General features: G+C 41.6%; 1 protein-coding gene across 1 annotated transcript in view; it reads left to right on the plus strand.

The window, feature by feature from the left end:
- ap1m1 (adaptor related protein complex 1 subunit mu 1) overlaps positions 1-16024 on the plus strand; it is an 82122-nt gene extending 66098 nt beyond the window's left edge. The window contains exon 12 of the mRNA XM_033046713.1: positions 11743-16024. Within this exon, the coding sequence (XP_032902604.1) occupies positions 11743-11765 (23 nt within the window). The 3' untranslated portion in view covers positions 11766-16024. The remainder of the gene's footprint in view (positions 1-11742) is intronic.
- Positions 16025-16336: the final 312 nt, after the last annotated feature.

Genomic DNA, 16336 nt, shown 5'->3' on the forward strand with positions numbered 1-16336 from the left:
TACTTTCCCCAGTACTAAGAATCACTATCTGCAGACTGGAATTGCATGCACATGCTCAGCCTGAATCTGCCAACAGTTCTGGGGAGAAGATATTGGCTATTATATAATAAAAAGTGAGTGAGGGCAAACGTTTAGTGGAAGTAGAGACCCAGCTAAGGAGAGAAATCTTGCTGCTTTAAAAACATTTTAAAGATTCTAAAGGTTTGGTGATAGGGTTTCTGCAGGTCAGAAACGCTTTTGATTTGGGCAGGTATCTCATCTGCATCCTTGTACCTCATTTCCATTGGCCCGTTTACCTAATCCCTTTGTATGTTAGTGTTTCCATCTGATTTTTTACTTTCTCTTGTCAAATATTTCAAACATTGCTATAATGTTTTATCATTTTTAAATGAGCAACTTAAGTTCACATTTTTTAATTTTATTCTAGCCATGAAAAACAGCTTGTCAAAGGACAGTGAAGGAATGTAGTAATGGCAGCCAATTTATTTTTCTCTTTATATTTGTCAACTATCAGCATAATGTCTAGGTTTGTTACATGTGGCCTTTATGATGGTGCTGGCCTCTGTTAAGAGGGATATTGTACAAAATGTATATTTTATTTTTATATGATTTTGAAACATAGCCTATGTAAACCGCCCAGACAAATGCTGATTCTTTGAAGTCCAAGTCAGATTATAGTTTGTTTTCCCCAAGGCAATTATCTGGTACTCGCTGTTGGAGTACAAGGAGTTCTTGTGGTTAAGTGAATCGTCCATGTGCTTCATATTGAAGCTCCACCTCATTGGATATGTGATGCTGCCAGTCATACTGCTGCCCTATTTTCTTTTCAGTTTGAAGAGTTTTGAAGGCTATGCAGTTCTAGAGATGGTCTTGCTAATTCTTTCCATTGATCAGTGTCTGCCTTTTGACAGGGAAGAGCTCTGGATCTGGCACGACACAGCACATGGTGCAGGGTGCACCTATGCAGTGCCCATGAAGTCTTCAGAAATATTAGAGAAAAAAATATCACTCTTCTATTTTCTTTTAACTTTTAATTCTACAAAGACTGATCAGGACTGGGTGATAGGTGGCTGACCTATTGTAGAAGTGAGTAGGTGAAGCATTTGAAGGCAGTGATACTCTTGTGAAAATCCCTGGAAATCAGCCAAAGAAGGCAGCCATAAGCCAAGGTCATGATCTCCAACTTTCAGCAACAAAAGACATTCCAATTGAGGTGGCAGTTCAACTGTCTCGACTGTTTAGTCTCTGACACTCTGCTACTCTTGTATGTTGGGCTGTATTAGAATCCAGTACACTCCGAGGGACCTATGCAAGCCTAATCTGTGACCCTAATGTATTTGCTCCAGATGTGTACGTTCTACTACTTTATGTTTGTCCAGTTGGCAGAAAATAATTGGTTATGCAAAAATCAGCAATGATTGTTTATTTCCGGTACAAAGTTTTAAAATCAAGCATCAATTGGTGAAATTCATCCATAGCATTTGGGAAAAATTCTGTTGCTTGTTTTCCTTCAGACTGCGTGCAGAATGAGTGCTTGGATTTGAAGCCCAGAGATGCTCTCTTCTGTAAATATGTTTTAGGCTTGGCTAAAAATCCAGTCGTCTTGTAATATTAATTTGTCTCATACTGGTAGTGTATTTCTGAGTTTTTATCAATTTGTCATTACATTTTGTTCTGGAGGTTCCATTGTTGGATTATCTCTGGAGCTGCAGACTCGTTATGTAAAGTTTACCTGGACAAGTCTTGATAAGTTAAACGAGGGCAGGGTTTGGAGAGTGTTGTAAAACAGAGCGACCTTGGGATACAAGTCCATAGTTCTTGAAAATTGCAAAACAGGTAGACGGTAATGAAGAAGGTACACTTGTCTTCATTAGCCATGGCATTGAGCACAAGAGTTGGACTATCATATTACAGTTGCACAAGATGTTGGTGAGATCACACAAGCAGTATTGTGTGCCGTTTTGGTCACCTAGCTGTAGGAAGGATATCATTAAGCTGGAAAAGGTGCAGAAAAGATTCACAAGGATATTGCTGGGACTGGAGGGCTTGACTAGTCTGGAGAGAGTGGAGAAGCAGAAGCTGTTTTCCTCGGATGCTGAGACATGATCCTTAGAGGAATATTAAAGGCACAGATAAGGTGCCCCACAATAGCGTAGTCTAAAACTAGAGGATGAGCAGGAAATATTTAAATGACTGAAAAGACAGCATTTTCCACACAAAATACAATACAACAATACAATACAATACGGTTTTATTCGTCACATTGCACATAAAGTGCAAGTGAACTGAATTTGTCAGCAGCGGTACAATGATAAAGAACACACAATACACAGTAAAAAAATTTAACACAAACATCCACCACAGCACTCATCACTGTGGTGGAAGGCACAAAATTTGGCCAGTCCTCCTCCATTTCCCCCCGTGGTCGAGACCAGAGTCCAGAGTCAGTCCAGGATCGGCTCTTCCTCACCGGAGACCGCGGCGTTAGGTTGGTGTAGGCCGCAGGCCGGCGGTCGAGATTTAAAGTCCCCGCCGCAACCAGAAGCACCGCAGACCGCAGGGCCGGCGGTAGAAGCTCCCCTCCAGAAGTGATGTTAAGTCCACGCCGGGTCCGCGGTAGAAGTTGGCCGCGGGCCGGCGGTGGAAGCTCCTTCTCCCGGGTCCCCCGCGAGGGATCCCGGTCTGCAGACGCCGCGCCAGCTGTAGCTCTGCAGACCGCGGCTTCAGGGGCTCCCCTCCAGCGAGCCCCAGCGAGGATTCGCCCGCTCCACGCCGAGAGTCCACGCTGCGCCTGCCGCTGAAGCCCCGGGTGCGTCTCCGGGAAAGGCCGCCCGATCATTGCTGTTAGGCCACGGGGGAGGCGACCTGGAAAAAGTCACCTCTCCGTGGAGGAGGCGACCGAAACGGTTTCCCCCTCATCCCCCCACACCACCCCCCACACAATACACACAAAGAAACACAAAATACATACTTTAAAACATTCTAAAAAAACAAAAAAAGTTGAAAAAAACGGACACGCTGCTGACAGGGTGCCGGCTTGCAGCGCCCCCACCGATGCCTAACTGAGGAATGGTTGGTGTATTGAATAAGCTGCCACAAGAAGTAATAGAGAAGTATAATTGCAACCTTTAAGACATTTAGACAAATGCGTGGATAAGGAATGTTTATGGGACAAATGCAGGCAAGTGGGACTAACTCAGGTAGGCACCTCAATCTACATCTAAGAGCTGCGCTAAAGGACCTTTTCCGTGCTATAGGACTGTTATGACTATTAAAGATTGCCAGATTATCTGGTAGGAATGCATCACACCTTTCCCCAATAAAATCATAGATGACGGGTTACAATCGCTTTTTCCCTTGTACCTTTTCCTTGCTTCCTCAGCCATTCTGCACCTTCTCCCTCAGCCTTTGTCATTTGTACTAAAAAATGTTCACAAAGATCTGACTGCTTCATATTAATCATGCACGAAGCCGTCTCAAATTCCTCACGTTTAATTCCAAGCACCAGTAAACCATCTGACCAAAAGTATGTGAAGAATCTAAATGTTCTAAAATTAAAAGTTGAAAATCTTTCCAATTGGACCTTTTGCTTAATGTTTATTTATCCTTCCTACTCTGATCTAGATTTAGCCACTTGTGGGTTTTTTTTATTGGAAGCATTTGATCTTTCGCCAGGAGAGTTTCACTGACTACTGTAGAGCTGCATACCCTATTTATTGCTGCAGAGAATAGGTCATTGTGAGATGTGGTTCCTTTGCTAGGAGATACTTATTTCCAGTATGCTGCCATTAGTCAAATGAAAACGAGAGAACACATCTTGACATGGGTGCCTTTCATGGTTTGGGCAAGACCCAGTGAGTCTTAAAACCTATGAGCCCTTTTAAAATATATTCACCACTTTAATGGAGAAAATATGGCAACCAATTTGTATATCTTAGGCATCAGCAGAGTATCAGGGCGGGAATTTATCAGAATATTCCATTTCCTTCTGGAAACCAGGGAATTTTCACTATTTCCAGAGTGGCATCTCTGCCAATGTGAGTGACGTGTTCTTTTGGAGAAAGAAATTACTGCTCTAATTCATGCAGAACTAAAGTGTACCCAGTTTGGCTAACCTTGTATCGAAAGCCTGCAGACCTTGCTTGTGGTCTTTTCGGTAAACACCAAACACTTCCATCTGCCTCCATTCCTGCGAGGGGCATCTTTGCACAAATAATTCTGCACAAACTAAAGAATAAGCAGAAGATTTAAGAAAATCTAAAAAAAAATCAGCAAATACTAGAAATCTAAAATAATACAAAAAGTTCTAGAAACACTTAGCAGGCAGGCAGTATCTTTAAAGAGAAAAATAATTAATACTTCACGTTTTGAACTCTGTCAGAACCAGGAAAGAGTAAACATGTTAGATTTCATCAGGAGTGAAGATGGCGAGACAAGATTAGAATAAAGGCATTATTTCCAAGGGTGACTCCAAATGGATTAGTGGGAGCATTTGTTGGCCGGTGTGGGCTAGTTGGCCTAAAGGACCTGTTTCCACGCTGACTCTATGACTCTATTTACAAGCACATTAAGCTTCTTTGTGTATGTAATGTGTTTGGCCGAACTATGAGTAACAAATTGCTCTGGCCAAGTGCAAACCTTAATATAAATAGTGAGGTAGTGTGACGTATCCTATGCAAATAAAATAAGAAAACTCAGCCAAAATGGCCAGTTCTGATACAGATAACTAGATAGCAAGTTATCCAAGTAGATTTAAATTAGGCCCGAGGACATCTTAATGAAAGGCACTTGGCTACGCTCTTTTTATTTTTTCATTCAAAGGTTGTAGATATTGGGGGAAATGCAGGTATTTATAGTCTATTCTTTGAACTGAGAAAGGAATAGTCAACCACATTGATGGCGTGGAGTCAGATATGGGCCAAACCAGGTTATGATCACAGATTTCCTTCCACAGAACAAATGATGTCAGTGACCCAAGTGCATCTTTATTATCATCTAGACCGTTGCTGTAAATACCTTTTGGCATTTATTTGATTATGTGAATTTAAATTTCCGAATTGCTATTTTGGGATTTGAATGAACAAGGAATTTGCCTTGGTGCTCCACCCACAAGTGACAACATGACATACAGTGACAGTTAGGAATAACACATAAAATATTACACATTCATAATAAATTTGAATTTGTCTCTCTGGGTCAGGGACTATCACTTATAATCTAGTGAATCAGTCATTGTGTTGCTCTATCCTGCTGTTTCCATTGCAAATTGTTCCAGCCAGCATGTCAGAATCTGTCCAGGTGACGCCATCAAGAAGAAACTGTGTTCTGGTACGCCTAGATCCCTCTGTTGTACAAAACGCCCAAAAACTCAACTCTGACCCTTGTCACTTCACATCTTGAAGCACCTTGCCCTTTATCTGATTGAAACTCTCTTTGACATTTCTTGGCCCACTTGCCCAGCTGATCAAGATACTGCTAGTTCTTGATAATCTTCAATGTCTACGATACCACACACAATAGTGTTAACTGCAAGTTTACCAACCATGCCTTGTGTGTTCTCATCCAATGTAGTTGACAAACAACAAAGGTCCCAGCACTGACCCCTGAGGCATATGAGGAGAAATATTCATTGAAGACTTCGCCCCTCCTTGCCCACTTTGATCCTTGAGAGGACATATTTTCTCCTTCATTACTCTTTGTCACTTAGTATACTTAGTCAATGTTAGATGCCTAGTTCAAATGCCATTATTGTATTGGGCATGGTCTATGGACAGAGCAATTCAGTTAATATTAAAGATCAGTGACTTCATTAAAAATGATAGTTTAAGCAAAGGCGAAGCTGAGGAAGACTGGTTCGAAGATGAACAGTCTGGGAGGAGGGGGGAAGAAGTGATCAAATGTTAAAAGTGATGACATTCAAAGGTAACAGTGCACAAAGGAAAATGGTTGTAAAGATTGTTTACGACTTCAACATAACACCAAGCACAAACGTTACAGCTGCTATTACTCTGATATGGATGATGGGTGGATTTACACAATTACAGTTGGCATTTGCTGACTTGTCAGTTTGTGCTCCAATAAATGGGAATGATAAATGTCCCCAAGGCCTCTTCACTGTCGATGATTTCAGTTCACTTGTTGTGCTCTACTATGAGTTTAATCTGGCAAGCAACACCAGGATGGGTGGTCATGGTGTCCATTTGCTCCCAACATAAATGGATCTAATTCCTTTATACGGCCACTTGGGGATAGGCATAACATGGAATCATTGTTAAAATATTTTCCATGTAAGTTTGCAAATACATGTTCAAAAATAGAGTCATAGAGTGATACAGTGATGGAAACAGGCTCCTCGGCCCAACCCAGTTCAGTTCAGTTTTATTTGTCACATGTAGGTTAACACAGGGTCGACGGTACAATGAAATGTGTTAGACAAGACAACGTTCACCTCAGCAATGATATTACAAGAGTAAAATTTAGATAAAAAAAGATACAATAAAAGTGACATTCGTAGATAAAGGACAATAATAAATAAAATAATCAACATATATGATGTGTTTATGAGTTCAGACGCCTGTTGGCATGATAAAAACTGTTCTTAAGTCTGGTGGTATGCGCAGCCATGCTCCTATATCGTCTGCCTGACGGTAACAAGGAGAACAGTCTGCGTGCTGGGTCGCCGTGGTCCTTGATGATGCTGTGTGCCTTCCGCACGCACCGCCTGTGGAAAATGTCCTGAATGGCCGGGAGACAGTTGCCAGTGATGTGCTGTGCCGCCTTCACCACTCTCTGTAGTGATTTGCGGCTGTGGGCAGAACAGTTCCCGTACCAGACTGTGATGCAGCCCGTCAGCAGACTCTCGATGGTGTAACTGTCGACGTTTGTGAGGATGCTGGCGTTCATGCCAAACTTCCTCAGACTTCTCAGGAAAAAGAGCCGCTGGCGGGCTTTATTAGTTATTGTGTCCGTGTGCAATGTCCAAGAGAGGTCCTCAGTGATGTGCACACCGAGGAACTTGAAGCTGCTGACCCTTTCAACCTCAGCATAACCGATGTGGATGGGGAGGTGTTCACTCCCCTGCTGTCTCCTGAAGTCCACGATCATCTCTTTAGTTTTGCTGACATTGAGAGAGAGGTTATTTTCCTGGCACCAGCTGTTTAGTGCCTTTACCTCCTCTCTATAGGCCGTCTCATTATTGTCTGTGATGAGGCCCAGGATGGTTGTGTCGTCAGCAAACTTTAAGATTATGTTGGAGCTGTGCTTAGCAGCACAGTCGTGAGTGAACAGGGAGTACAGGAGAGGACTGAGCACACAGCCCTGTGGTTGGCCAACATTGTCCCAGCTACACTAGTCCCACTTGCCTGAGCTTGCTCCATATCCCTCCAAACCTGTCCTATCCATGTACCTGTCTGTTTCTTCAACGATGGGATAGTCCCAGCCTCAACTACCTCTTCTGGCAGCTTGTTCCATACACCCACCACCCTTTGTGTGGAAAAACATGCCCCTCGGATTCCTATTAAATCTTTTCCCCTTGAACCAATGTGGTCCTCGATTCCCCTACTCTGGGCAAAAAAAACTCTGTGCATCTACCCGATCTATTCTTCTCATGATCTTAAACCCCTCTATAAGATCACTCCTTATCCTTCTGCGCTCCATGAAATAGAGACCCAGCCTACTCAACATCTCCCTATAGCTCACACTCTCTAGTCCTGGCAACATCCTCGTAAATAATTTCTGAACCCTTTCAAGCTTGACAATATCTTTCCTATAACATGGTGCCCAGAACTGAACACAATATTCTAAATGCGATCTCACCAAAGTCTTATACAACTGCAACATGACCTCCCAACTTCTATACTCAATATTCTGACTGATGAAGGCCAAAGTGCCAAAAGTCTTTTTGACCACCTTATCTACCTGCGGATTTTTTACATCCAATGTGGAAACACTGCAGGATAGTCAGAAACAATTTAAAGATGGAAAATAATCAACAAGCTAAGCATCGATATAAAAGAGACCATCCTAAATACAGCGATTTATATTCCCAATACAGCACTGAAGCGTTCCACATTCAGATTTGTAAAGGATGTTTAAAAGGTGCAAGAATTTTAAATAGGCAGTGCTTTCCCCTCATTAAAAAAGTGTGAATTAGACTTCATCTGGCAATGTAACATCTATACATTCTTTCAAAACACATGCTCTCAAGTTAAGTAAAGGATTCTGATTACTTATCATTCTTATGTGAATAAGAATCCAAATAATGACCAAATAACTCCCCTTCTATTCACACTGTGAATGTAATGTGTTATTTTTTATTTGCACATTCCAATACCCGTTACCAGCCCATCATCACTCCCTCTCTAGTATCTCTCGATCCTCACCACGTCTGCTCTCAATCACACCTCCCCTCCCACTCCACTAACTGAAGGTTTTGTCATGGAAAATATGGAACTCTTCAGTGCTGCTCTGAGAATATAATGCTGTGTGTTTATGATGTTGTGGAATCACTGGACAGGAATTTGCTGTATTCCTAGTAACTCTTCTGCAACTCTTTAGATGGAATGAGGAGAGTTGCAGCCAAACTATGTACACCACGGCACTGCTTCTACTCCCATAGCAGGAACTCTTGTGGGTTGTAATGGGCTTGTTTGTAAGTTGATTTGCAAATGTAGTGAAGTACAATTTGAGTAAAGCAGAAGTTGTTTTAAAGGGGGGAAGAAGGCATGACTGAATTACAAAACGTGTACTTAACACCAATCTTCACCAAAGATGAAAATGAAGTGTTTGCAAGAGATCTGCATAGGTATCTGACAGGAAGAAATTTGCAGGGCTTTGAGGGAAGAGTAGAGGTTTGGGACTAGCTGGATTGCTCTTGCATAGAGCCAGTTCAGACATGACCAAAGATCAAGTATCTTTGGACCTGACATCAACCATTTAGTGATTCAGTGGGAGTTATTCATCCCTTCATTATATGTCTCAGATGATTACCCAGGCAATTAATATAAAACAAAACTTTGGGTTTAGCTGTAGTATTTGCGATCCATGTGCCAGTTTACTCTTAATTTGAAAATCTGCAAGTGATGAGTAAACTGGAGCTGTTGAAAAGTATAAAGTTATTGTCTGAGGGACACTTGGCCTGAAATGGAACATATGTTCATGTGGCTCCATTAAGGTTTTGTATGTAAAACTTACACACAAGACAGACATACAAAGCAAAGCCTCTGGGGCAAGGAAATAGAAATTGGTGAGTTTTCGGAGCGATTGTCCTGCCAGCAGCTGAAATGATCTGTTGGGAAAATCCCTTTGATCCGGTCACAAAAAGGAAACTATTTCAGATGGCGTTCGTGAGAATGCACACAAACTGGATACAGATGTAAGATTGTGTGGGTGGAGATCTTATTAAATAGACTTACAACTTTAGCAATGTAGTCATCCGATTTAAGGAGAAGAAATCTTTGGTTCTTGACAATACCTTTGACCAGTTTTTGGCTAGTGCCTACCTGCAAACTCCCAACCTCATTGTCACAATGCATTGGCATATATTTTTTGTAGTTACGTAGTGACAATATATTGCTTGTGGACTGGTGGCTGCTTTGCTCTTTCTTTTTTTGCCCTCTCAACTCTGTCCCAGCCCCACCATCTTCAGTTAGCTTATTGGCTTTTGAAGCATAGAGATCATGAAAGCTGCAACAGGCCACATCCTAATATCCTTCGGACTAAAGGGAGGTGAGGAATTTCTGCCATGCTGTTGCCCATTTCAGAATGCTAGCCATAAATTATATGTGAAGATTTGATTAACTTGATGTATTTATTCACTTGAGTATAAAAAAATTGTGGGGGGATAGAAACATAGAAACATAGAAATTAGGTGCAGGAGTAGGCCATTAGGCCCTTCGAGCCTGCACCGCCATTCAATATGATCATGGCTGATCATCCACTCAGTATCCCGTACCTGCCTTCTCTCCATACCCTCTGATCCCCTTAGCCACAAGGGCCACATCTAACTCCCTCTTAAATATAGCCAATGAACTGGCCTCGACTACCCTCTGTGGCAGGGAGTTCCAGAGATTCACCACTCTCTGTGTGAAAAAAAGTTCTTCTCATCTCGGTTTTAAAGGATTTCCCCCTTATCCTTAAGCTGTGACCCCTTGTCCTGGACTTCCCCAACATCGGGAGCAATCTTCCTGCATCTAGCCTGTCCAACCCCTTAAGATCTCATTAGTGTTTGCCGATTTGATACAGTAGACAGAGAGAAAATGTATTCTTGGGGTCAGGAGGAGGAATAGAATTGGCAGGAAGAAGGAGAGTTCTAATCTTAAAATTAAACTTAACCTTTCAAAGTAGAAATCAGGAAGTGATTATTTTTTTTTGCAAAAGTGGTGCTAATGCTGAACCCTCTTTCCCCAAGGCTGTACAGGGCGAGATAATTGGAGTTAGATTCTTGCTAAATTGGGCAATAAAAAGGGTATGATTACTAGACGAAACTATGAGTTATGATATGGATCGATCAACTAATTTACTAGATTTTAGGGGTTGAACTAGTTATTCCCTACTATCTTTCCAGACCACGTAGTTATGTAATTTCATCTCTTGCCAGAAGTAATCCATCGCAGGGATTTCAGATATCAATGCATATTGTTAGCAGTGAGTTAAACTAAGTAGAATCTATTCCAACTGACCTATTTGTGATATATTTGTGCAGGGCAATGGACTCCTTGCTTTGAATGACCTTGCTTTAATTTTTGATAGATGCCTTACAAAGTTTCTTTTTACAATGCTGAAAAGGTTTAGACATTTCTAATCAAGAAATTGGGGAAGATGCTGACAATTTTGAATTTGTTAGCCATGTAACTAAAGTTTTTAGTCATAAATTAAGCGATGAAACAATAGAGAATAAAGTTGCTTCCCGTACCTGTGCCGAGCATTCCTGGTCACTTGCAACACAGCCGCTTTTCCATAAGAAAACCAGCTCCTGAGATTTTGAGCTTTAAATGAGCACTCTGTACTGTATTAATCTGGCATTTGCACTTCTAAAATTAAGTATGAAGCATATTTGAGTCAATAGGGAATACGTGGTCATTTTGCATTTGATCCCTTGCGTCCAGGAAGGAAAGGAGAGCAGTGAGGTTATGACCTGTAGTTAATGCCGAGTTGTCTGATTTGGCCAAGGTAGCAGTGAGCAGGATGAATGTTTGCTGTGCGGTGTCTCTCCTCACTTGTGCAGCAACCTCTGCTGGAATTACAGGGATGCAAGAATTGCCAGGGTGAGTTACATGTGTTTGTTTTTGCCTTCAGGATGGATAAGGCGAGTTGTTGTGAGGACCCAAAGCAGAGGTTGTAGCAATCCCAAAATGTAACCCAGAGCAACAGAATCTGTAAATACAAGTTATGGTACATCATGGTCTTGACATTACATGCCTAAATGAATTCCATCCCATTTGCTTTGCACATGATTAGGATGTTAAGCAGATGGTATTATCACAGGACATAGTGTCATGTTGCTGCAGATATTCAAAAGAAGCAGCTTTGTTTGTTCCTTGTTGAATCTGTAGAGAGTAATAGAGTGTGAGTTGATGTACTACAGACCACACATATATGAAAGTTATAAAGTGTGCAGCCTGCAGTTTACATTTTGCAAGGTAGTGTTTTGTTGCATGTTCTGAACCTTTTACTCTTTAATTTGGGGTTCTGTGCAAATATTCGTGGCGCCTTTTAATCCTATCTTCTCCCTTTATTTTGTAGACTACCAGCTACGGACACAGTGAAGCAAGGTTGCAACTGAAGATTGATTGGGAGGAGAGATCCAATTCAGTGGATTGTGTAAAAGTGTTAAATGTATTCATCATGTTTCAGGTCACTGTCAGAGCACTGACATTCATGAAGAAGGTAAAGCATGTTAAATGCACTCATTCACGGACTGAAATGAAAGCAGATATTGTTTGTCCCCTTGTCTCCATTACCCCTCCATCCTGATGCCGTCGCCAAATCTTCCTGTTGCTTTAGTCCCCATGAATAAGTAAACTGAGTTTCTTTGACTTCATTCTCCCTGAGCACCTGAGCAAGTTAACCCGTCAGTCTGAACTTCAGCTTGAACTTTTGAGTGCTCATTTTGAATGTTCTTGATGGGTTTATACTTTGTCCCCATTGCTCAGCTGTTGTGTTTGATGCAAGTGGAATTTTCATTACCTGAAAGTTGTCCTTTGTTGGTTGTGTCTCGATTCCCCAAGTGCTGAAACCGAACACCCATGGTCATGATGGACTTCAAGGAGAGTTGCCAGTCATTCTAATTGCATTTCATTAAGGAGGCGCTAAGGAATAATGTCCACAAAACCAAGAAGAGTACCTTGTTGTCCTCGCAAGTATAAAAATGTGCCCAAGTTTCCTCCAAATATTTGTTTTGTTGTAGAAATATAACAATATTCATAGTCATGTAGGATCCATCCTCAGTGATTTAGGAGCTGGCGTTACCATCCCATTGCTTTCCATTTGTTGGTGACCATTCACATTGGCCGATAAACATTGGACTTTGAATTCTGCAATCTGTTCCCCACTGCCAACTGCTGCAATGAATGAATAGCAGCCACCCAGGCAGGTCCACGTTGGACCTAACAATTATACCAGTATGGACACCCAATTTTTGTTTTGAACTGCCAGTAGATTCATTCCTGTGTTGCCACAGAATGACCAATTTGTTAATCTTTGCAATTGCTTTCCTCTCTCAGTTTGTCTTTGTATCTCCCCCTCCCCCAAACCAAAGGCTGACTTGGCTCATAAACCTGAGGGATTATTCCAATAGCTGGTCACTTGAAAGGAAATGCATCTTATGTATACTACTGTGCTTTTAGACCTGCATGTGTGTAATACTGTATAAAGTGATAAAGATAGTGTTAGAAAGAGTGCAATTGATCTGCACAGCTGATCGTTGAACCTTAGGGGTTAATGACTGTAACACAATGCTATTTACACTTGTACACCCAGAGAGCTGACCAAGTGTGCTGTGGTTGAAGGCACTGTGCACAATGGATTAGAGGTATATGACCAAAGGTTTCAACCTGGGCTTGTCCTAGTTTGAAAGCTAGCTCATTTCTGCTTTGGCAGCAGAGGGAATGTGTAACTGGTCCTGTCTCCAGGGGAGGTGGACACCATTAGTTTGGACCTCATTCCTTATGGCCTTTAAAGCAACTGAGTTTATGATTTTTCTGCTCGCAGAAGAGCCAGAATGAGGCCACACTTTGGTCTGAGTATTGGGAGCTGCCACTAAGATGGTACCTTGGGCCAACACTGATTAGCTTCTTGCCGTTGCCTTGTGAAAACCAATATGGGGATGTTGAGATATTCATCAACCTCTGCTTGTGTGTCCACTACCGGCATAGTTTTTTGATGACTCAGCCACCTAGGATATTCTGGAAGGTCCTTGAACGAATTAACAAGTAGAAGCAACATATTCTGGAGAATTTGAAAGGAAAGGAGGGAGGGCAGGGGTCATTTATTGATTGGTCTGGAGATAACATGTATTTCTTGCTAGTGTATTTGTAAATCTCCCTTGCATGTTTGTGGCATCCTCAATTTCAGCAAATTGTCTTTATGAAGGCAGTATGATGCATAGAAATGTTTGATGCTTCCTCTGTTGTTGACCTTATGAATGGATACATGCATCTGTGGCCAAGTTCAGCACATTCCTGAAGTAACCTGATGGATGATCAAGTAAAAGTGTCCTTAAAGTTTAAGGACACATAGTGCTATATATACCGCCTCTGCCTCCAAATTTGGAGCATTTTAGACTGATTATTATCTTTTAATCGCTCTATTTCAAAGACATTTTCTTTGAATTTTTTATTGCCCTACAATTTGTTTTTCAAGTTGTTTTTCTACACATTTTTCTAGGAGTAACAGTATTACCCCAAGAATTAGGAACCGTGAATTCTGCTACCATTAAACATGTCGCTGAATGAGACAATAAACTAAACTAAAAGTCTTTGCAGAACAGGGCAGTCGGATTCCAGCCTGTTTTCCTCACTGCAGGTGGTAGATATTCAGTAAAAGATGCCTTTGCAAGAACCTCTGTTTTCCTTTGCCTTGGGCTTACAGAGCTAGCCACAGGTGCACACAGTGCCCATTCTGTATTGCTGGCTGGTAATTGAATTGTCGATCCAACAACTGTATCCACATGCGCCAAGGTATATGAATGTCAGTATGTAATTCTGTATTTTTTTTAGAAGGATATCAGGCAGCATCACTGGTCCTGCAGAGACTTTGGAATGATGGTGGATACATTTTAGCAATGCTTGTAGTGAGGTTGCTTCGTGGTACTAGTTGGAAAATTTGATAGCACTGAATGTCAAGCCTCGTAATCCCTGCACCCTTGTTTAGTTCCATTTTGGCGTGGTGGGAGTACAGTGACCTAAGGGACGTCTGGTGATGCCTTCACCTCTTATGAATTATGCTCATTCTAAAGAACCCCTGGACTGTTGAATATCCTCAAATAGGTTTGTGCCTGTGGTGGATAGTTTTCACAGTTGCAGTAAGTACATGTGAATGATGGCAGAAGGAACTGTGTAAAGGTAATTGTCCATCTGCACAAACTTTAAGTCCAGAATCAGCATGTAAATGAGGAATGGCTGTTGTCTGGATCTGCCTGCTCCGGGAGAGTTATTAATGGAATGAGCGATTCATTTAGATTGAGCCATCTCACTCCTGGGAGCCCTAATTGGATTAAGCAAGAAAACCAAAAAGTCCTCTGATGCACCAAAGCCAAATAACCGCTTGATTTTAGCCGCTCTTTGCCTGATACATGGAGCATGTCTGTACATGTGCTTAGCTTTTATACTGGTCAGGGAGCACTCCTCCATGGATCTGGGTGCTGAACTTCTTTGCACTATGTTCCCCATTTCAAGAGGCATTTGCAGTCAAGAGATTTCTAAAATAGTGTCAACGTCATCATTGTCTCCCTACTTTAACCCTTGCCGCTGGCAATGCAAGGCAAAGAGGCACTGCCAGTTTGAGAGATTGCCCTTTGCCCTTTCAATTTTACCTCTTCCCCCTGTCCTCACTTTTTATTTTTCCGTGCCAAGTAAACCTGAGCAGAAGATGCAGTTGGCGTTTAGTCCTCAATGTTGGTTCCCCTTCGATCTTTGGACAGGTTCTCCGATTGTATTCCTGTCGTCAAACTCTTCAAATGCCTGGATAAACTGATGAGATGTAACTCATTAGCTTCCTTAAGAATCTTTCTTTCCCAGCCTGTTACAGATGTTGTGTTCATTTGCCTTCCTTCTGTGGTGTCAATTTATCAAATTCTTTACATCACTAATAATAAAAAGAAACCGCAAAATGCAGTCTGGAGTATGTGCTTTTTACATGGTGGTTACAGACAAGATGCAACCAAGTAACAGTGTGACAGATGCTAACGAGCAAGTTGAAGTGATCCCAACCAGACGCAGCCTTCAGAATTTTGATTAGAACATTTTCGTTATTTTGTCCACTTTCAGTGTTGTGGGCCGATCACAACAAATCCAATGCCGTGGACAGTGGGAACTTGAGATTAAACAGAAAACCGGGGCTTTATTCCAGGTCAAACCAGCATCTGTTGAGAGAGATAAACAGTTAATGTTCCAGTTCGATGATCCCTCATCAGAACTGAAAGTGTATGGTGTGCCATGGGGCAATACCAATGTGCACATTTTGCAACTTGCTTTTTACATTTCTCGCTAAAAGTAGCTTAGAATTTACATAAAGATCAATTAACCTTCCTTCTCATTAACCAGGGATAAGCTGGAAAGTGTGTTAGTGGAATCAGAACAATTCATGTTTCGGCCAAATATATTTCAGCCACTTTCACGTATCTTAGTGATCACCATGTGCAGCTGATCTCTGTAAATTGTTATGTTACTGCAGCACCAGTTACATTTGTAGTGTTGCAATTTGCTTGAGCAGGGATGGTGGGATATTCTGAATTTCCACAGGTCTTTCTGAATAAGACCCATTTGAATTCCAAACATTTTGTAATAAAGGCCATTGTTTCATTCAATTTTTGAATTTTTGTATGTTCCATTTGCTGAATTCTGTTTGTGTATGTAACGCCATAATCACTTGCAGCTTCAATAGTCCCACCACTGAAAAAAAACCCTGCCCTGTAGCCCTATTGCAAAGAAAGTTTGCGGGTTGTAGGTATTAGTTTGTTTAGTTTATTGATACAGCATGGAAACAGGCCCTTCGGCCCACCAAATCCATGCTGACCAGCAATCACCCGTACACTGGTTCTATCCAACACACTAGAGACAATTTACAGAAGATAATTAACTTACAAACCTTCATATCTTTGGAATGTGTGAGGAAACGG

This window comes from Amblyraja radiata, chromosome 29 (assembly GCF_010909765.2).
Source record: "Amblyraja radiata isolate CabotCenter1 chromosome 29, sAmbRad1.1.pri, whole genome shotgun sequence".
Taxonomy (NCBI): Eukaryota; Metazoa; Chordata; class Chondrichthyes; order Rajiformes; family Rajidae; genus Amblyraja; species Amblyraja radiata.